Source organism: Onychomys torridus, chromosome 11 (assembly GCF_903995425.1).
Source record: "Onychomys torridus chromosome 11, mOncTor1.1, whole genome shotgun sequence".
Taxonomy (NCBI): Eukaryota; Metazoa; Chordata; class Mammalia; order Rodentia; family Cricetidae; genus Onychomys; species Onychomys torridus.
Genome location: NC_050453.1, coordinates 62,176,757 through 62,197,608, shown reverse-complemented (window position 1 = coordinate 62,197,608; position 20,852 = coordinate 62,176,757). Strand labels below are relative to the sequence as shown.

Genomic DNA, 20,852 nt, shown 5'->3' with positions numbered 1-20,852 from the left:
AGGGAGGTTTCTCTGCCCTGTCTGCCTGCACTTGCTCTGTGTCCAAGGCGGTAGAGAGAGCGTCTACAAGACTCCTCACCTCTGAGGAGGCTGAGGAAGACATGAAAGGATGTGTACTTTTCTCTAATTCCCAGAGGAAATAAGGCCTACATGGGCTTTGTAGAACGATCGTCACCTTTCCACCATGTGTTAACGGCATAGTAACAGACACAGAACAAGGAATCAGCAGTTAAGATCTAACTCAGAGATCCACCTGCCTCTGTCACCTGAGTGCTGGGATTAAAGGTGTGCACCACCACCGCCCGGCTTTGTATTTTCCTTTTTATTATTACCAAGTTAACTGTACCTACCAGAATAAAGTATCCTCAGGTAACTCTTACCTGATCACCCTACCTTCCAAAGAAGACATCAGGGTGTGTGGTTGAACTTAGGAGAAGTGAGCCCAGTCATGGAGGAGTATGGTCTGTACATGTTTAAGACTCATGTCATCTGAAGCATACATGTATGTCCAGAGAACAAGAGGAGCAGTCTATTTAAATCACTGAGAGGGTGAATTAGCTAATTCCCCATGCGAAATGAAAAAAAAAAAAAAAGTATTTCAGAAATAATAAAATAAAAATTCTGGCTGAACCCTTTTACTATGTCAGTAACCGTTGTGGAGACTGAATTGGTGCTTGTTGGTTTTGAAATCAGCAAGACAACCAACTTGATCAGTTTCACTGAAATGGCTGCAATAAAAATTGCCGGTCAACAATCCAGCAATATAAGACCCGGTCCCTCACTGCTGTGGCTGGACAGGGGTCTGGGGGCGGAGCAATGGCTGCTAAAAACACTGGCAAACCTCCTCAAATTCATCAGTACAGCCAGTTCTGCATTTAGAAAACAGCCTACTTTCCCCAAACCTGAGTCACTGCAGGAGGCAGGCTGGCCAATGGGAATGACTCTGCTGTGCGTCATGCCCGCGGTTGCCAAGTCTAGACAGAAATGTATCCATTCACCTTTTCAGAGCTTTCTTTACTTTTCACAATGCGCCGGCCGGCCGCCTGTAACCTTCTACTCAGCCCAATTTCAGTGAGCTCACTGTCCACTCATCACACCGGAAGGACAGCCTCAGCCGTAGCTTCCTTTCTAAAGTTCAGACCCCGTCTGTGCTGACAAAGATTGCCCATGCAAACAAACATCACAATCCAGTGTGTCACTTAGGGTAGTGACCCTTTCAACAGTCTGCTCGGGAGAGCAGGTCTTCTACACGGATAACAGCCAAAACAACCTCAAAACGTGTGCTCTGTGTAGATAACACGGGAGAGTGAGTTTCTCTAGCAAGTCAGAAAGTCCAGATGGAGTTACAAGGAGCTGCGGATTGCCTTCTCTAAACCAGGAGTAAAGCAGATAAAGTTTGAACCATCCCCGGCCCAAAGTACCAAGATTCCTTCCTTTAAAGTGGCCGGCTGTCGCTTGTCTGAGCAACTTGCCTCTGGCCTTGGTGCTGGGAAAAGGAAAAGGTGATCTGGGTTACTCCAGCACATAGCAGAAAGAAAGCCATGCTATGCTCTGAGGCGGAGCTTCTCAACCTTCCTAACACAGTGACACCAACCATAAAATTATCTTCATTGCTACTTCCTAACTGTCATTTTGCTACTGTTATAGATCGTGATGTAAATATCTGTGTTTTCCGATGCTCTTAGGTGACCCCTGTGAAAGGGTCATTCAACACCCCCCCCCAACACACACACACACACACACACACACACACACACACACACACACAGGGTCATGCCTACAGGTTGAGAAACACTGCTCTGAGGCACAGTGCTCACAGCAGTTGGACACATCTATTCCCACGGGCCAAGGAAACAGATGGGATGGTAAAGCTAACACAAAACCAACGAGTTCCTTAGCTCCTGTCCCGTCTCCACCCTTCCAGTGAGACACAAGGCTGGACAGGCACTACCAGCTTCTGCCACTTAACTTTAAATCTCAGAGAAAAAGGAAAACAGATGATTGCGTTTCTGGACTTTCAAGTAGTTTTCTTCTTACAACCAGAGTTTGTTCACTAAGCATCCGGGGAAGTGTGGGAAGGAAGTTCAGAGTGAAAGTGTGGAACATTAAGAGGCAGGTGGCATCTACTTTGCTGTGAGCTTACCTGACAGCGACCACCTTCACAAAAGCCAGAGTCCACGATGATGCAGCCAGTAGTCTGGCCACTGACGGCCAAGGAAGGGACTGCAGTTTTCATGCAGACTCTTACCTTTGACACTCTGGGTCATTTGTGACCTTAAGTTAGCTCCTTTTGACATTGCAGAAAAAGGATGCACTAGCTGGCTTTAAAATCAGTATGGGTTGGCTCTTTACTACTGGGACAAATGAACTTAGGGGACAGCTTTACGGTGACACTCTGTTCAGAGGTCCCAATCTGTTGACTGACCAGCCCTGTGGTCCTAAGCCAGGGATATCAAATCACAATGGAGTGTATGGCCGAGCAAAGCCATTCACTTGAGTTAAAAGAGGAAGAGAACAAGCCAGGGCCCCACAGGCCTCTTCAAGAGCGTGTTCACAATGACCCAACACCCAAGAGGGAGGCCCACCTCTTAGACTCCACCATTCCCCCATGGTGCTGGGGAGCGAGCCTTTAACACACAGGCCTTTTGGGGAAATCACCAAAGCCTGGCATAACTACAGGATTATTTGATAAAGTGTAAGATCTGTAAACCACTGAGTACCCAGAATATAAGACAGAGGCAAAATAATACAGACAAAACCCAACTTCCCTGGTGACAAACAGCCACCCACATTCCCCTGTGAATCTTCCCACCTGGAATGAGCACACAGAATTGCTTGTTGGGGTAAGAATTGTTCTACATCCATGCCTAACACAACCCCAAGCTACCATCTCAAACAGATGCTGAGGGAGACGAGAGGTAAGAAATAGCATATATATATATATAGAATGTCTTCTGTCTTAAAGAGATTTAAATCAGGAGAGTAATACACAGGTTGAGATATCTCTAATGAGAATGACAAAAATGCATTGACCTATAGAAAGTCATTTAATGTATACTCCAGATGGCCAATACAAGCTGGTTAGACAATTAGCCCTTGAAGAGTTCTTTTCTTGTCATATAAAAATGTTCTGCCTCGTTAAAAAAAAAAAAGTTTAGTTTAACAAAAACAAATCCATCAACGAATGGGCTTCGATTTTTTTTCCATTTGCATGTTTGCAAGGTAACTAAAAATACATACATACATACGCATCTCCGAGTGGCCCATTAGCTAATCAGCTTTGGCAATACACTGCACAGAGGTATACTACCACTGGTTTCAGATATTAGGTTAGCTTTAAGCTTACTGGCTATTCCAACGACTGGAGGCAGCTTGGAGCCCAGTCCCTGGAAAGCAGTTGTAGGATTAACTACCCGTTTCCCCGACACATTGTCCATGGTGAGCGGTCTGGGGGCAGATTTGCTAATCCAAGGATGTCTCAATGCTTGAGCTGGGGTGAGGCGGGCAGAGGGGTCCCACTGAAGGCATCTTTTCAGAAACTCTATAAACAAGTAATCCTCACACCCTTTCAGAGCTGTTGCCCAGTCTTTGCTGCCTGGGGGGCCTCGCTTCTTACCCCTGCGTGAGCGACCCCCCAGAAGTACAACCCTCCCATCCACCTGAGTCGTCACGGAGCAGTACCGAGGCAAGCCCTTGGAGTTAATGAAGTACTTGGCACGTTTGGACTGCTCCAAAAGCTTCGGTGGCGGCATCCCTAGCAACTCCATCATGCAGGCCAGCTGGTCTCCTTCGTCCTCTCCAGGGAATAAAGGCTGCCCCGTCAAAAGTTCTGCAAGGATGCAACCAAAACTCCATATGTCAATTGGTGTGCTGTAGCGGCATCCCAAGATGATTTCTGGGGCCCTGTAGAAACGAGACTGGATATACGTGTAAAGCTTCTGGTACTCGAAGCAGCTGGACCCAAAGTCAATGACCTTGGTCGCACTGCGCCCGTGATGTTTCAGGAGAATGTTCTCTGGCTTTAGGTCACAGTGAATGATCTTATTTTTGTGAAGCGCATCCAAGGACTGCAAGATGGACTGGGCAAACTTGCGAACCAACTGGACGCTGAAACCCTGAAACTTGTTTTTTTTAATGAGCTCATACAGGTCTATGCTTAGCAATTCAAAGGCCATGCACACATGGTTCCGGAAGGTGAAACTTTCCAGCATGTGGATAACATTCATGCTACCAGTTTTATCCTGTTTTTTAAGATGCTCCAAAATCCGGATCTCCTCAGCTGCCTGTCGATGAAAACGTTTCTCATTACGCACCATTTTCAGGGCCACGTACTGTCGAAGTTTGTGATCATAGACACGGGCTACCTGTCCAAAACTCCCCTTGCCAATAATTTTCAACACCTCATAGCGGTAAGCTAGATGGTCTCGAGGCACATGGATATAGGCTCCATCTGCATCATCGTATCCCCCGTTATTGGGACCACCAATAACTCCTTGTCGCTTTTTGGCATTTGGACCCACAAAGTAGATTTCTGGGTAATTCATGATCTCCAGCTTCTCATAAGCAGTGAGGTGGTGTTTATACTGCTTCAGAGCTTGCTCAGGAGTCAGCGGCAGCACTTTAGAAGGTTTGGATGAACTGCTGGATTTCACCGTGTTCAGGCTTTCCGAACTCTTCCCCTGGGGAACAGGAGGAGAGGACTTCTCAGAGCTGGTGATGCCATTGGACTGAAGAATAGTGCATCTTCTGTTGCCAAATTCTTGAAACAGCTGTTCTACCTTCATCTCACCTCCATTCACCAAGTGCTGGGTGTGATCTCTCGTCAATGGCTCAGTGGTACTCTACAAAAGTGAAACGTGTGTACTGTTAACGGCACCAGAAACAGACGGGCAAAGGGGCCTTCTCTCTAACTAAACAACATCGAAACAGGTCAGTCACTTTTATTTCAGAGTTAAAAGACCCAAACAGGGGACTGGAGAGATGGCTCAGGGGTAAAAGCAATTGCTATTCAAGAGTGAGGACCCGAGTTCGAACACCTATATAAAAAGTTGCCCGTGCACCTGAAACCCCAGTGCTGTGGGGACAGAGATAGACACCCAGTCTAGTCTCAGCATTCAGTGAGAGACCCTGTCTCAAAGGAATATGGTGGAGAATGTCAGAAAGCAGGATAGGTGACATTCTCCTCTGTGTCTCTGAAAGTGTGTGCACACAGGCTCATGCACTCAGAGGCATGCACACACACATATGCATACACCATATACATATATTACACACACACACACACACACACACACACACACACACACACACACACACACGGGGGAGGGGGGGAGCCCCAAATCAGAAATAAGAAAGCAACAACAGTCTCTAGAGATGTATTTCATCAATCTTTGGATTTTCTGAATACCCCCCACCCCAGCTCCTACATGTGGCCAGCTTTGTTCAAGACAGAGTGACTTCAACATGCTACCCCCTTCCCTTAGGTCTTTGAACTGAGACTCCTTTACTCTCCCCTTCCATTCACATCCTATATGCCTTCAAGACCCAACTTCAGTCTTCTGTCTGTAATACTATACTAATTAGTCATGTACTTTTATTATACGTATTATTTCTTGGTGAGGAGGAGGGTATAGACCCCAACACACATGTGGAGGTCAGAGAACAACTTTCAGAAACCAGTTCTCTTCTTTTTACCATAGGACTCTCTGGGATTGAACTCAGGCTTGGCGATAAGAGCCTTTACCCACAGAGCCAGCTTACTTTTAGAAATGAAAAACCAGGAGTGGCCGGGTGGTGGTGGTGGTGGTGGTGGTGGCGGCGGCGGCGGCGGCGGCGGCGGCGGCGGCGGCGAACGCCTTTAACCCCAGCACTCGGGAGGCAGAGGCAGGCAGATCTCTTTGAGTTCAAGGCCAGCCTGGGCTACAGAGTGAGATCCAGGAAAGGCTCCAAAACTACACAGAGAAACCCTGTCTTGAAAACAAAACAAGAAAAAACGAAAGAAAGAAAGAAAGAAAAAACGAAAGAAAGAAAGAAAGAAAGAAAGACTCCCTCTCTCCTTCCTTCCATCTACCCAATACTCAACAGAATGTCTACTGTTCACCACTTGGCACCCATACTAAAAAACATAAGTACTTTTAAGATGTTTAATCTACCTATAAGGCTGAGCTAGGCAAAGAATAATGGTTTGGCTATATCGATATCCATCCATCCATCCATCCATCCATCCATCTATCTATCTATCTATCTATAGTGAATATCTGCATGCAACTTGGTCAATTTTTCATAACTTGTTCCCTATCTAATTTTAATACACTTAAATACTTACTGCTAACGTCTTTGGAATACACTGTAGATATATCAAAGTCAAAAGGTCTGTGCCAGACCTGGCTGTACTATTAAAGCTCTAGGACCTGGAACCATTACTTAAACCCGTTATAACTTCTGTTTCTTGGTCTATCAAATTCGGTCTATAATACCTACTTGTAGCATGTTGTGGGATCAAACTATAATCAAAACATCTCTCACAAACTAAAACATATTCAAACACTGGCTACCACTATGTAAAATTTCTCAGTATGTGACGGCTTAAGCCCCCATCCATCCCCTCTCCCTTTCTCCCTGCTGATTTTCTCTTCTTCCTGTGATGGCTTCTGCTCCACATCACAAGGCTCCCTCTACTGAACACCCAGCAAACTATCTGCCCAAAGAAGGGCCCAGCAGTAAGTTTTTGCATGGAGACACCTTGCCCTCTTCCTCCCTCACATAAAGCCTGCCTTCTGCTTGCTAGTCAGTGTATTCTGTTGTCTTTCCAGGGGTATTCAGACTTTAACATAAACCACTGCCTTAATGCAAAGCGGTGCCTCTCTAGGAGTCACCATCAGCATGCTGGTGGGACAAGTATTGTGGCCCTGGATCTGCCCCTGGGAAATCCTCTGCCTAATGGAAGACTGTGAAGGTCTTCACTTCTGTGTGTGATAAGGAGGTGGGTCTCAGGCACAGCACATTACTAAGGATAAGTACTTAATAGAGGTCCAATTCCCATAGAATTATTTTAACAAAACTAAAAGCGCCACTGATCTGACTCCTGGTTTGTCCGTACACTGAGCCTGACCAGCACTTGTTGCAAATTAAGTGCTACCCTCACTGTCAAGAATCCCCAGGCTGTGCCCACAGTTCATTGAAAGTCCCTGAAAATGTAAACAGGGCTGCTGTCCTTTCCTTGCCCCGATTCCTCCTCTCCCCTCACCCGTGCCCACAAGCCTCTCTCATCACCCTGTTCACTCTCTTTGGGATGCAAGGGGTGTCTTTCTTGAAGGTGGTTTCTTGGACAGCGTATAGCTCAGATATTGTCCACTACAGATTGTCAAAGTTCAGATCCACAGCAAACTGGGGAAACTCCATCAAGGATTTTTCCACACAGAAAGGGGATCTTTCCTTACCATGCTTCTCTTTTTTTTATAAATCTCAAATCCTGAAACGAGTAATCACATGCCAAGTCTTCTGTGCTATAATAAAACATTCCTTCCATTTTTTTTTTCTCAACCAACACTTGTGTGGTCTGAATGAAAATGGCCACCACAGGCCCATCGGGAGCGGCACTAGTAGGAGGTGTGGCCTTGTTGGAGGAAGTGTGTCACTGAGGGAGGGCTCTGAGGTTTCAGATGCTCAAGCCAGGCCCAGTGTCACACTTTCTTCCTGCTGCCTGCTGATCCAGACGTGCTGCTCTCCAGCACCATGTCTGCCCGCATGCTGCCCTGCTCCCCACCCTGACAATAAAGGACTAAACCTCTGAAACTGTAAGCCAGACATATTTTCCTTTATAAGAGTTGCTGTGGTCACGGTGTCTCTTCATAGCAACAGAACACTGACTAAGACAACAGTATTCATATCTAAGATGTTAATAGTTATAAAACACTATGTCTTTCTAGCCTAGAGTTATAATCACGATAATCAGAAAGGTATACTACGAACTCAACCAAATATTTCATTATCCATTTTATTATGTACAAGAGACAGATCGGAGAGGAGTTAGCATGTTTTATTTCCTAAGAATGCTTCCTTGTACACCATTAATATGGAAAGCATATTGTGTTTTAAATAAAATGTGCTGTATTAGTTGAGTCCCAAAAATCCTGTTGGGGAATTCAGAATGAATAATCTTCTAATCCAGATATAAAAATTTACCCTTGGAAGTAGAAGATGTACTTCAGTTGGTAGAGTATTTGCCTAGCATGCACGAGGTCCTGGGTTCAATCCCCACCTAGCACTGCCAAAACAAAAACCCCACCTTCTACTAGCTCCTGACCTTAAATCTCTGAAACAAAGAGCTTAGTCCAATAAAGGCCTTGAGGCTTTTCTTTACAGTTTACAACAGAATGTGAAAGCGCCCTGAAAAGCACTGAGGCCACTGTGTGAAGACTGATGGGCACTCTGGATGGAAACACACCATTAGGAACGTTGAGTGCTCAGGGGCCAAAAAGCATTGTTTCAGAAAAGTTTGCAAATAACAGGGGCTGGTGAGACAGGGTGGTGGTTAATGTGTCTACATGGGGGGTCAGAGTTCAAAGCCTTGGAACCCATGTCAGCGCTGGGTGGGCACAGCGCCCGCCTCCAATTCCAGCCTCAGAAGACAGAAACCAAGCAAGCTGGCTAGCAAGACTAGTCATTACCGAGAGCTCCTGATTGAGAGACGCTACCCCAATGAATACGATAGAAGAGCAAACACACACATCACATACACAAGAAAAGTGTATAAGGGGTTATTACCTTGCAATAACATGTTGGATTAGAATCTAAAATCTTAGGGCTTTCCCATAATTGTCACTTTGAACAACATGCAGTAAGAAATTAATTTGATCCTGAAATATAATCTGAGTGACATACTGGATGCAGATCAGCATGGACCAACTCTGAACTAAACTGAATGAGGTTTGCGTCAGAGATTAACACACCAGCTCAACTGCAGGAGGTTTTCACTGCAGCGTCGTGCTGACTGGCAGCAGGGAGCCAGGAAATATGATGGTCACCACAGAGATGGTTCTTGATTTCTCAAAGGTTTTCAGATACCACAGAAATAAACTCAGCGATGGAAAGAACCTCCACTGCGCTCCAGAAGAGATTAAAAAATAGCGTGACCAGATTTCCAAATATTTTTAGACCATGCATTGTAATATTATTAGCCTTGAAAGTTGTAAAAACTAGGGAAGAAGTAGGAACAATTACAAGGCTAACAAGATGGCTTAGCAGGTAAGGGTGCTGGCCACCAAATCTGATGAATGAAGGCACACACACACTCAAGCATTTGCCTGCATGTGAGGGCACACATACCACACCACAAAACGTGCACAGATAAATAAATGCAATATTTTTAAAGTCAAATTATAGAGTAAAATAAGAAAAGATCAATTGCCAAGTGGTAAGTGGAAACATGAAAGAGTAGATTACCAAGCAGTCAGTTCAGCTCCTTGGAGGGTCTGTTAGATGACACATTGTAGCACATTTTCAAGTCACAAACAGGCTCCTTGCCTTGGAACTTGCCCAGACTTGGCTCTGCGACTCTACTTACACAGATGGACTGTGGAGTCATTTCATTATTACCTTAAACCAAACAATGTCAAAAGCTAAGGGTCTGCAGTTCCTAAGAGGATTTGAATTCATCAAAACCCAAGCTGTATTGTTTAAGATTAATCTATGAGTTAAAATAACAACAACAACAACAACAACAACAAAACCAGCTGCCTTTCATATACTGATCTGCCAGGACCAAAAAGGAAAGCTGAGCTTATTACGAATTCTGGCATTTTTCCCCCTGTTGTTTCTGTTAAAAGAAGCATTTGTAATACTCTATGTATGTCATCTGCTATAAAAAGAAACATCACCTAAACAGGAGAATCCCCACCCCACCCCCACGTCTGCCATATCTACCCCAGTAGAAAGTATAAGGGAAAGGTAGATTTCAAAACTGTTCTAAAAAGCTGAACATCAACCTCAGGACTGTTTTTCCCAAGTCAGGAGAAATCAAAAGCAAACCAAGCAGGCACAGTGGCACACCCATTTAATACCAGCACTCTGGAGACAGAGGCAGGTGCATCTCTGTTTGAATCCAGCCTGGTCTACACAGAGTTTCAGGCCCAGGCAGGACTACATACTGAGACTCTGTGTCCAAAAAAAAAAAAATTTTTTTTTAATGTTTTAAAAACTGAAAGAAGGGGTTGGGGATTTAGCTCAGTGGTAGAGCGCTTGCCTACAAGGTCCTGGGTTCAGTCCTCAGCTGGGGGGGGGGGGGGGGAAAAAAAAAAAAAGAAAGAAAGAAATCCTCCAAAAACAAACAAACAAATAAAAACCCTCAAAACAAAAGAAACAAACCACGACAACAAAAGGAAGTCTGTGTTGCCAGCGATACACAACTGCACCTGAGCACTGCCCAGCACTTCCTGTTCCTTGAGACAATCTCAAGTAAGAATTCTGTCCTGTACTTACATTTAGTCTTCTGGAGGGAGGTGCTTCGGAAGGATTGCAGAGTGTGTTTGAACAGGGTGGGCACTTGGTTTCATCTATCATCATGAAGGTATCATAGACACCATCCCCCAACCTAGTTGAAAGGATTGTAGATAAAACCGGTCAGTAACTAAACAAAATGAGCTTGCAGTTTCAAAACACCCCAGGCCTTAACTGTTTCTTACCCCTTCTGACACTGCAGACAAAAAAGTGGGGCATTGGGCAGCGGAAGAGAAAGGTCTCAACCTTTCTTCCCCATTTTCCATATTCCTGGTTGTGAGCCTAGCCTTTAATGCCTGAGCCATCTCTCCAGCCCTCTTTTCCATTTAAAAAAAAAATTAATTTTTACAAAGGGTCTCATACAAAGCCCTGGCTGTGCTGGAACTCACTATGTAGACCAGGCTAGCCTTGAACTCACACAGATCCACCTGCCTCTCTACCTCTCCATCACCACTCCTGGCTCCCTTTTCTTTTTTAAAAAAGGAAAATATTTCTAGACTCAAATTTTAAAATAGTTACAACAGGCTGGGTGTGATGGTACATGCCTTTAATCCCAGCACTTAGGAGGAGACAGGGACAGGTGGATCTCTGTGAGTTCCAGGACAGCCAGAACTACATAATAAAGAGACCCTGTCTCCAACAAAACAAAGAGTAAGTGAATAAAATAGTTACAACAAATCTTACTTTCTGAATGTTGCTAATGTGTGTGTGTGTGTGTGTGTGTGTGTGTATGGACATCAGTTAGCACACTACTTGAGAGTAAAGGCCAATTTGAATAGGAAACCTAAAATCAGAAGAGAACAAACAGAATAGAGGTGTTTGCTGTCAGGACTTGGGTTCTAATCTCGGCTCTACCTGGCTGTGCTGCCTTCCCATCTAAACCGGCTCACAGGTTAGGGTCCACACTCTGACAAGCAAGAAACCTACACACCTACTTACAGCCAACCTAACTTGTAAAAAAGGCAGTCAACAGGAACCGGATGCTTTAAGTTACAAAATGTTGACTCTCCCTTCTGTTCCCACTATACTTCCCGGAAGATGGGGGGATGTTTAAAGGCGTGCAGATCGAGTCTGTGCTCACATTGTGGATCCACCACTGTGAAGTCACACAAACAATGGGCAGGATCCACAAGATGGCCTTGAATAATACATTTTATCTGCTACTGAGACTATGGATTTCCTGATCACGCACGTCATCGTTTCACGCTGTCATCTCAGATGATATACTACTAACACAATCATGACAAAGTAACATTCTTCATTATCTTTAAAAAATATCTTTTTTATATTTCAGTCAATTTTAAGGTCTGTCTCATAAAATTAGTTCTGGAGTTTAACTGAAGTGTTGAAGGAATAAAAGTGGGGGGGGCTTAAAAATACACACCCACACACACAAATTAAAACATCGCCTTAAAAAGAGCATGTTCAGACAATGTCTGGATAACAGACGCCAATTTTTTTCTGGATGGGACCTGCCTCTGACACAGTACGATGAAACACACAGGGACCGGCACCGCATCTGCAGAGCAACAGCAAGATATGCGAACGCCCCGAGAGGGTTCCCTCACCCCGGGCTGGGTGCGAAAAGAGGGGCCCCCACAAAGCCGGGCGGCGTTTGGGGAGCAAGCTCCCCGGGCTCTGCAGGTCTCTCGGAGCAACAGGGCGCGGTTCTCAGGTCCTGCGCACAGGTCCCCGGCGTGCTCCCAGCCCCGGCTGTCGGGAGGCTGCGCTGCCCGTCGCCCCCGCCCTTCCCGCCCACCGCGCTGATGGACAGGCAGCCGGGACCCGCAAGGAGTCCTCCCGCTCCGACCCGGGCGCCGTTACCTCCGCTGCTGCGGCGGGAGCCCGGCCCCCGGCAGCGCCGCGTCCTTCCTCCCGCGCCCGCGGGCTGCGCCTCCCATCGCGAGCTCGCCCCGCGGGCACAGCGGCGGCGGTTGGCCGGGACGGTGGCCACCAGCACCGCACCTCCTGGCCTCGCTTACAAGCGGCGGCTCCGCTCTCGGCTCGCGCCGCCGGTAGTGGAGACCGCGCGGGAGCGGTCGCGTCGCCTAGCAACCGCGCACGCCGCACCGCGCCTGCGTAACGCCGCCGCGGAGGAGCCGGGAGGGGGGCGGAGCGAGGGGTGTGCTGTTCACGGTGGTGCTCTTAGATCGTTGGGGTTTTTTTTTTTGTTTTGTTTTGTTTTGAATTTTTGTTTTTGTTTTTTCAAAAGAGAAAACTGAGGCCCAAGAAGCTGCGCGTCTTCTCTGTACTCGCCCAGCAGTGAAACCAAGCCTGGAAGCATCTGCAGCGCAGCCTTTCTGCGCAGCTGGCCCCTTGGAAGGCTCTGCCCATCTTTAATGTGCGAAAGCGTACCTCACTCTTTCTGAAAAGTTCAGTATGGTAAGCCGACTTCGACAGTTGGAATGGAAGTGAAAAGGAAGGTGGTTAAGCCACAGAAGAGGTGGTGGTTATGGTGTTGAGCATGGTACCCATCAGATTTCCTAAGGCTGCCACACAAGTGAGCCTATTGGATCCACCAGAAAAACCAGATTTTTCCACAAGTCGGACGCGCACGCCACCTGGTGTACACTGGAAGTTGTTTCAAAGAGCGTAATTCCATAAATCTTCAAATTTCCACCCAAGACCCCTTTCTGCGCTCCTAAAGTCACAGTACGTTCTCGTCTCTGAAGATCCACGGTCTCTTTACAGTTAGGAATCCATCCATTTGGGACACTTTACTTATAATCAGTGTTGTTTTAGTCTTTCTATGATATAAATAAAAATGTTTTCTCCCATGATGACCTTTTAAAGTTTCTAAATAGCTTTTTCTTTTTGCCTCCCTTTCACCCACAACCAGTGAAATGTTGCTTTCACAGGGTTGTTGTTGTTGTTTTTTTAATTTGGGCTCTTTGAATCTTTTGTTTGAAGACAGAGTTCCATGGCAACAAAAGGCTCCTCCCAGCTCCAAGATTACAAAATTCTCCTAAACGATCCTGCTTTTGGTGAACGCCTCGGACTACTTTACTGCGGGAAAGAGTTAGATGGAACTTGCCTGGACGTGTTTAATTACCTCGTTGTGAATCACTGCTTTAAGAATCACACCATCTCTGCTTCTGCCTTTAAGACACATCTTCTGAGCCAAGCTGATGCATTCCTGCTGGGTCCTGCTTTGCTTTCTTGTCCCTAAGCGGGTTGGGGAGTGGGAACAGAGGCTGCCTTTGTCTTTAGCCAGTTATTTCCATGGTTAAGGGAGGGAGAACTCGTCGAGGGTGCCGGACTTCATGAGTTTCCGACCTTAGTGACATAAGGACCTTCCAGTATTTCTTCAAAGGACCCCTATTTTGTAACAACAACCACACCCTCACTAAAGAACTGCCCTGTGACCTCCCTGTAGTTCAATACACTCACCCCAGCAACCCATGTACAGAAATACAATACAAATAAAACACAAAGAAACAATACAATACAAAGAAAACACAGCTTCTGTGCAAGGATAAAGTTCCATATTTTTACATAGTCCACATATGTAAAATATATATTTGATAAATTTTATATTAAAGTAAATTTAAAAGAAGGACATGAAGGCAGAGGACAAAGTTTTGAGAGAGTGAGGAGTCGGAGGAGCGATTTTGGTTGGGTATGATCAGATACACTGGATAAGGGCTGGGGAGATGGCTCAGTGGTTAAGAGCACTGGCTGCTCTTCCAGAGGACCGGGTTTGGTTCCCAGAACCCTCATGACAGCTCATAACCATCCATAACTCCAGTTCCAGGGAGTCCAATGCCCTCTTCGGACATCTGAGAGCACCAGGCACACATGTGGTACATTGTCATACACATAAGCAATACACTCATACACTAAGATAAATCTAAAATGGTTTCCTAAAGATAAGATAGGATACATGTATGAAGTTATTGAATAATAAAATATTTTTTGAATAAATGAAGAGTAGTTCAAAATCACCATTTTCTCTCTCCAAAAAACGAAAACAAGAATTACCTACCATGGACTAGCCAAGTCATCTGAGATGTTTGCCTGTCTTTTGAAGCCAGTTTTAGTACACAGGAAAACTAAAAAGCCTGTAATAGATTTTTTTTTGGGGGGGGGGCAGGTTCAAGATAGGGTTTCTCTGTAGCTTTGGAGCCTGTCCTGGACTAGCTCTGTAGACCAGGCTGGCCTCAAACTCACAGAGATCCACCTGCCTCTGCCTCCCAAGTGCTGGGATTAAAGGCGTGCGCCACCACTGCCCGGCTTATTTATTTTTTAATGCAACTATCCCAGGATCTTAGGGGGGAAAATAGAGGAATTTGGAAGTGTTGTTCAGTAGTACAGTATCTGTATAGCTGTAGGAGGTCCTGGTTTTCATTTCCAGTACCACAAACACAAATAAAACAAGTGGACATTCAGTATATGACCACAACACTTTCAGAGGGACGGAGTAGAAAATGCCCCTGTGGCCACTCGGTTGTAGTTTTGTGATAAAGCAGCTGCTGGAGTGTTGAGTTCAGGTTGAAATCATTTCATTGCTATGGATTTCTTTGTAGCAATATGTACCGTGATGTGTATGATGACACATGTATCGCAAAACTGGGATGCATGTTTAAAATAAACCATTCATGAAAAACCTGAGAAACTCACTCTCTCAGACTTGGTGTTTCCAGTATTATCAATGCTTGGTCCTGTGTCTCCTAAGCCCTTAAGACTTTCCTTATTAGTGCCAAACCCATTTCTCAAATTTATTTTGTGTTGCTTCCTTTTCACATTTCCCCTCTTATAATCAGGGCTATCTATAGCCCTAAAGGACCTGAAACTCCTGTGTGTGTGTGTGTGTGTGTGTGTGTGTGTGTGTGTGTGTGTTTATACAGGGATACCCCAGGAGGCCAGAAGAGGGTGCCAGATGCTGTGATGCTAGAGCTGCAGATGGTTGTCAGTTGGTCAACCTGATATACATGGGTGCTGGGAACCAAACTAGCCATCTAGGAAGTGATTCCAGCTGCTGAGCATCTCTCCACTCCTTTATTGTAGTTTTAATTTCTATCTCTCTAATGACCAATAATGTTAAGACTCTTCTCATGTGGCCAAAACCCATTTGGATAGCTTTTTTGGAAAGGGCATGCTGAGGTTTGGATGAGAAATGTCCCCCATAGGCTCCCATATTTGAACATTTGGTCTCCAGTTAGTGGCACTGTTTGGGGAGCATATGGAACCTTTGGGATGTGGAGCCTTGCTGGCAGAAGCACATCAGTTGGGATGGGCTGTGGGTGTTTATAGTCTCCTCCCATTTCCTCTTTGCTTTCTGCTTCTTGCTTGTGTTTGAACGTGTTAGCCCTCAGCTTCCATGCCTGTGGCTTGTGGCCATGCTTCCCTGCTGTGATGGACTCCTATCCTGATGGAAACATGAGCCTAAATAAACCCTTCTGAAAACTGCTTTTGTCACGTGTTTTATTATGCAGCAGCAAAATAAGTAATACAGGGGGCTAATTAAATCTTCTATTGGGTTATTATTTATTTCCTTAATATTGTGGGTTTATTTATTTATTTAGGTTTATCAAGACAGGGTTTCTCTGTATTGCTCCGGCTGTCCTAGAACTCTCTCTGTAGGCCAGGCTGGCCTCGAACTCACAGAGATCTGTCCTCTTCTGCCTCCCAAATGCTGGGATTAAAAGTGTGCACCACCACCTACCTGGTTTAATATCAAGTTTTGAGAGTACTTAAAATATTATAGATACAATTGTTTTTCTCAGTCTGTAATTTATCTATTATTTTAATGTGTTTTTAATCCTAAATATTTTTTTCTTTTTAATTGACAATATAAAATGGTACAAATGTCTTGTGTAACACTGGTTGTTTTACCTGTATAAAATGGCTAAATTAAGCTGACTAGTGCATACACAATTTCTATTTATTTATTTATTATTTATTTATTTATTTATTTATTTATTTATTGTGTTGGAAACACTTTAATTTTACTCTCTTAGCAATTATCAAGGTCTTAATTCTAGCCAGGCAGTGGTGGCACACCACTAATCCCAGCACTCGGGAGGCAGAGGTAATTGGATCTCTGTGAATTTGAGGCCAGCCTGGTCTACAGAATGAGTTCCAGGACGCCAAGGCTACACAGAGAAATTCTGTCTCGGGGGGGGGGGGGGATCTTAATTCTGTGTTATGAAGAGAAAAAAATTTTAATTCAAATGATCACTTTATCTATCTATCTATCTATCTATCTATCATCTATTTTATATTATGTTGTTTGGTCCTATATATGAGGATTTGGCTAAATAGAATCACAAGGATATTCTCTCTCTCTCTCTCTCTCTCTCTCTCTCTCTCTCTCTCTCTCCCTGTAGATCAGGGCCTTAAACCCCATAGGAACCCACTTGCTTTTGTCTCCCAAATGCTGGGATTAAAGGTGTGCACCATCATGTCCAGCTGACTTTCTCATTTCTGAAGAAGTTTTATGAGGGTCTGGAGAGAGAGTTCAGCAGTTAAGAGCATCAACTGCTTTTGCAAAGGATCCAAATTCAATTCCCAACATCCACTTGGTGGTTTACACCCATTGGTAACTCCAGTTCCAGGGAATATAATGCCCTCTTCAGTCCTCAGCAGGCGCCAGGCATGCATGTGGTATACATATACACATGTAGGCAAAACACTCATACATATAAAATAAAAATAAAAAGTAGTTTTATGGGTTACATTTTCTATTTAGGCTTAATGTCTGTTTTATTTGAGTATGGTTGAAAGTAAGAACTGGTTCATTTCTTTGTGTATTACATTGTTCATGTGCCAACTGTATGGTATAACACAGAATAGTTTCTTTGTCCTCAGATGTCTGCCTTCTTACCAACTCCAGAAGCTACTTTTTTTTTGTTTTTTTACTGTTTCCACTGTTATGCTCCTTTCAAATGTCATATAGTTAGACTCATTAACTTGTTACTTATGTTTTATAGGTATAAGCCTTTTCAGAATGGCTGCTTCTTTTATGTGTATTGATGTTCTGCTTGCATGTATGTATCTGCACCACCTGGGAGCAGTGCCTGTGGAGGTCAGAAAAGGACTTCAGATCCTCTGGAATAGGACTTATACGATGGTTATGAACCAGCGTGTGGGTGCTGGGAACAAACCCAGTCCATGGCAAGAACAGCAAGCTCTCTTAACTGCTGGGTCATCTCTCCAGTCCCTGCTTGCCTTCACTTACTTCCTAATACTAACTCAGGATCCTTCATGTGTTGCTATGACGTAATAGTTCATTTCTTTTCTTTCTTTTTTAAGATTTATTTATTTATTATGTATATAGTATTCTGCCTGCATGTGTCCCTGCAGGCCAGAAGAGGACACCAGATCTCATTACAGATGGTTGTGAGCCACCATGTGGTTGCTGAGAATTGAACTCAGGACCTCTGGAAGAGCAGCCAGGGCTCTTAACCTCTGAGCCATCTCTCCAGCCCCGATAGTTCGTTTCTTACAGTGCTGGTTAATATTCCATTAGTGGACATAGCACAGTTTATCCATTGTTATGGTTTGGACCTTAGATGCCGCTCCAGAGCTTGTGTGTGAAAAGCTTGGTCTCCAAAGTGGCAGTGTCCCCAAGTTAGTGTCTTTAGGATCCTGAGGGCTCTGATTTCATGAGCATTTCTGTATAGATTCACAGTTTAATTAGAACCTGAGGGTAATGACTTTCTCATAAAAGCAGCTCTTCTCTTGCTTCCTAACCGCCATGACATGAGCAGTTTTGCTCCAATATGGGTTTCCACAATTATGCCCCTCTTTGTCACAGGTCTCAAAGCAAGTGTCCCCAGACTGAACCCTCTGAAACTGTGAGACAGACATTTTTTTCTCCTATAAGTTGCTTTCTCTCAAGTATTTTGTCACAGCAGTGTAAGGCTAACTGATACATTCCTTCACCTACCAAAGGGCATTGTAGTTATTTGTGGAATTCTCCTCTGAGTAATTGTGTCAATTAATCAAGTAATTGGAATGATGATGGCGATGGTGATGGTGATGATGATAATGATTGATGGGTGAAAGGGTACCCTGCTCTGAAGGTCAAGTTCAAGTTTTGTTAATTCTACATGAAGTTGCTATAAACAGTGAGTGGTGAGCAGTTTCTTATAGGAATGCAAGTTTAAAATTCATATGGGTAAATACCAGCAAGTGTGAGTAAGAACATACTTAATTCTGTGGCATGTAGTTTTTACGTTTAGAAAATTTATTTATCTGGTGTTGCTTTTTATGAAATATATGGGGTAATTAAATGCACCCCCATCCCTGTGGCTAGATATCTATGGTGACACCACCATTTGTCACATCTGTCTTTCTTAGTACTTAGAAAGCATCATCCACACACTAAATAACTCACAAGGTAACTGTGTGAGCCTGGACAAGTTAATAACCCTCCCTGTTTTAGATATCTCACTTAGTGAAGTCGGGGTCGGGGGGCAGTACACGGCCATAGCACTGCTGGGATAGTGTTCTAGCTTCACTTTTGTTAGTGTGATAAAACACTCTGACAAAAGCAACTCGGGGAAGAAAGGGTTTATTTTAGCTCACAGTTCCAGGTGACAGCCCATCACAGCAGGGAAGTCACGGTGCCAGGGGTGTGTGTCAGATCCACAGGGAGGAACAGAGAGAAACAAGTGCATCCACGCTGCTAGCTTGTGCTCAGCCCGAGGCCTCTCCTCCCACATGTGCAGGATTCTTGCCTACAGCGCCCGGCTCTTACCACACTAATTAACTAAATTAAGACACCTCCCCACAGACATGCCCACAGGCCAACAATGTTGTCAGTCCCACTTTGCGACTCCCTGGTGAATCTAGGCTGGGTAGAGTTGACAGTCAGAACTACCCACCACAGAAGTGGGGTGGGGGGGGAGCTGTTGAGAACAGTAAAACAAAACCGTCTGTGGCCCAGTTCAGTGAGGTTCTTCTTGTTTTGTTTTCAATTGACTGCAGGCTCTCGTGTGTGCTGGTGTGGTGTTCGAATCCCCTGGCAGGAACCAGAGACTCAATTCGAATTTAGAGGAAATGAATTTATTCTTATTGCTTGCAGAAGGACGGCAGTCTTAGAACCAAAACAGACTGGCATGCGGAAGTGGGGTTACCGTGAGAGGTTTCAGGGTGGACATCAGAAAGGTGTGTGTGCCAACTGTCCATGGAATCCACAGTGGGGCAGGAACATTGTCTTACTTCCCCCATCTGTCTCTTACTTGCCCGCTATATAGTGATAAAAAGACCATTCCATCCCTTCCCCATAGCATTAATTAGGTGTTACAGAAGCAAAGGCAGCTGTGGATTCCTCACAGATCCCATCCTTATCTCATCACCTGCAGGCCATTAGCATCTCCCAGGCATCCCAACAGTCAATGTCCCCTAAAGGATGCCTGGCTCCATAGTATGTCCCTTTAGTCATCACAGGGGACCTACATAAACTACTACTCAGGTCTGAGCACGCTAATGACTGGGGTAGAAAAGGTCAGTTCTGGGCAGGCAAAAGCAGTGCCATCAGGTTAGGGCCAGCTGTCATGTCTTCATACTAGGTAAGTGTTCCACCACTGAGCTCTGCCTCCAGCCTCCTGAAGCCACGAAAACATCTTTTCATCCTAAAAACCATCAAGATCCCACGGGAAATGTAAACCACAGTCATCTACGTATCCAGAAGATCTGGGTTTCAGTAGACACAGTAAGAACCTAGTGAAGGACTAAACAGTTTGGGACCGTCAGAGGAAAAGCTCTCTAAGAGCAGAAAGGCTGTGTTCAATCCTTCCTTGTAGTTTATGTTATTATATATTATTATTTTTTATTTTTACGAGACAGGGTTTCTCTGTGTAGCTTTGCGCCTTTCATGGATCTCGCTTGGTAGACCAGGCTGGCCTCGAACTCACAGAGATCCGCCTGCCTCTGCCTCCCGAGTGCTGGGATTACAGGCGTGCACCACCACTGCCCTGCCATATTCTTGTGTGGGTATGTACGACACGTGTGTGGCGCGTACATGGGTGCCATGGTGCACGTGCAGAGGCTGAAGGACAGCTTTTTAATGTGGGCTGTTTCCTTCCGCCTTTATACGGAGTTCAGGTATCGAACCTAGGTTTCTAGGCTCTCCTGGCCAACCTGGCCCTCACCTTGATAAGCACAGAGCCTAAACCCTTAATTCATTTAATTAAGCCAGTTGTACTCCCCTGCTAATGAAAGGGGACTCTCTCTTCTAGTCTATGCTTACTTCAAAATATCCCTTATTCTCATAAGGAATCTACCTAGGTCACAGCTGTGTTCCGGCCAAGTATAACGAGTGAAAATTACCCCCATCCCAGCACATTTCACTCTGAGCTATTGTGGTGCAGTCATTCTAGCTACTTGGGTGGCTGAGGCAGGAGGAT

The 20,852-nt window shown here is 44.9% G+C and overlaps 1 protein-coding gene across 2 annotated transcripts; it reads right to left on the bottom strand.

Annotated features, from left to right (window-relative positions):
• Positions 1-2,853: 2,853 nt before the first annotated feature.
• Positions 2,854-12,535, bottom strand: Dyrk3 (dual specificity tyrosine phosphorylation regulated kinase 3). 2 transcript variants are annotated; one of them, XM_036202336.1, is made up of 3 exons: positions 12,322-12,535; positions 10,480-10,591; positions 2,854-4,841 (listed from the first exon to the last, which is right to left on the bottom strand). In XM_036202336.1, the coding sequence occupies exons 1-3, from the start codon at positions 12,396-12,398 to the stop codon at positions 3,267-3,269; spliced, it is 1,764 nt and encodes a 587-aa protein (XP_036058229.1). In that variant the 5' UTR covers positions 12,399-12,535; the 3' UTR covers positions 2,854-3,266. The 2 variants fall into 2 exon arrangements, with proteins under 2 accessions (XP_036058229.1, XP_036058230.1); XM_036202337.1 differs by lacking the exon at positions 12,322-12,535 and adding an exon at positions 9,445-9,597 and having other exon boundaries at positions 3,201-4,841; positions 10,480-10,538.
• Between the last annotated feature and the right edge of the window lie 8,317 nt (positions 12,536-20,852).

Coding starts and splice junctions, on each gene's coding strand:
- Dyrk3 (XM_036202336.1), bottom strand. CDS start 12,398: ATGGGAGGCGCAGCCCGCGGGCGCGGGAGGAAGGACGCGGCGCTGCCG. Junction 10,592..12,321: donor CTCCCGCCGCAGCAGCGGAG/GTAACGGCGCCC, acceptor CCTTTCAACTAG/GTTGGGGGATGGTGTCTATG. Junction 4,842..10,479: donor CTCCCTCCAGAAGACTAAAT/GTAAGTACAGGA, acceptor TCACTTTTGTAG/AGTACCACTGAGCCATTGAC.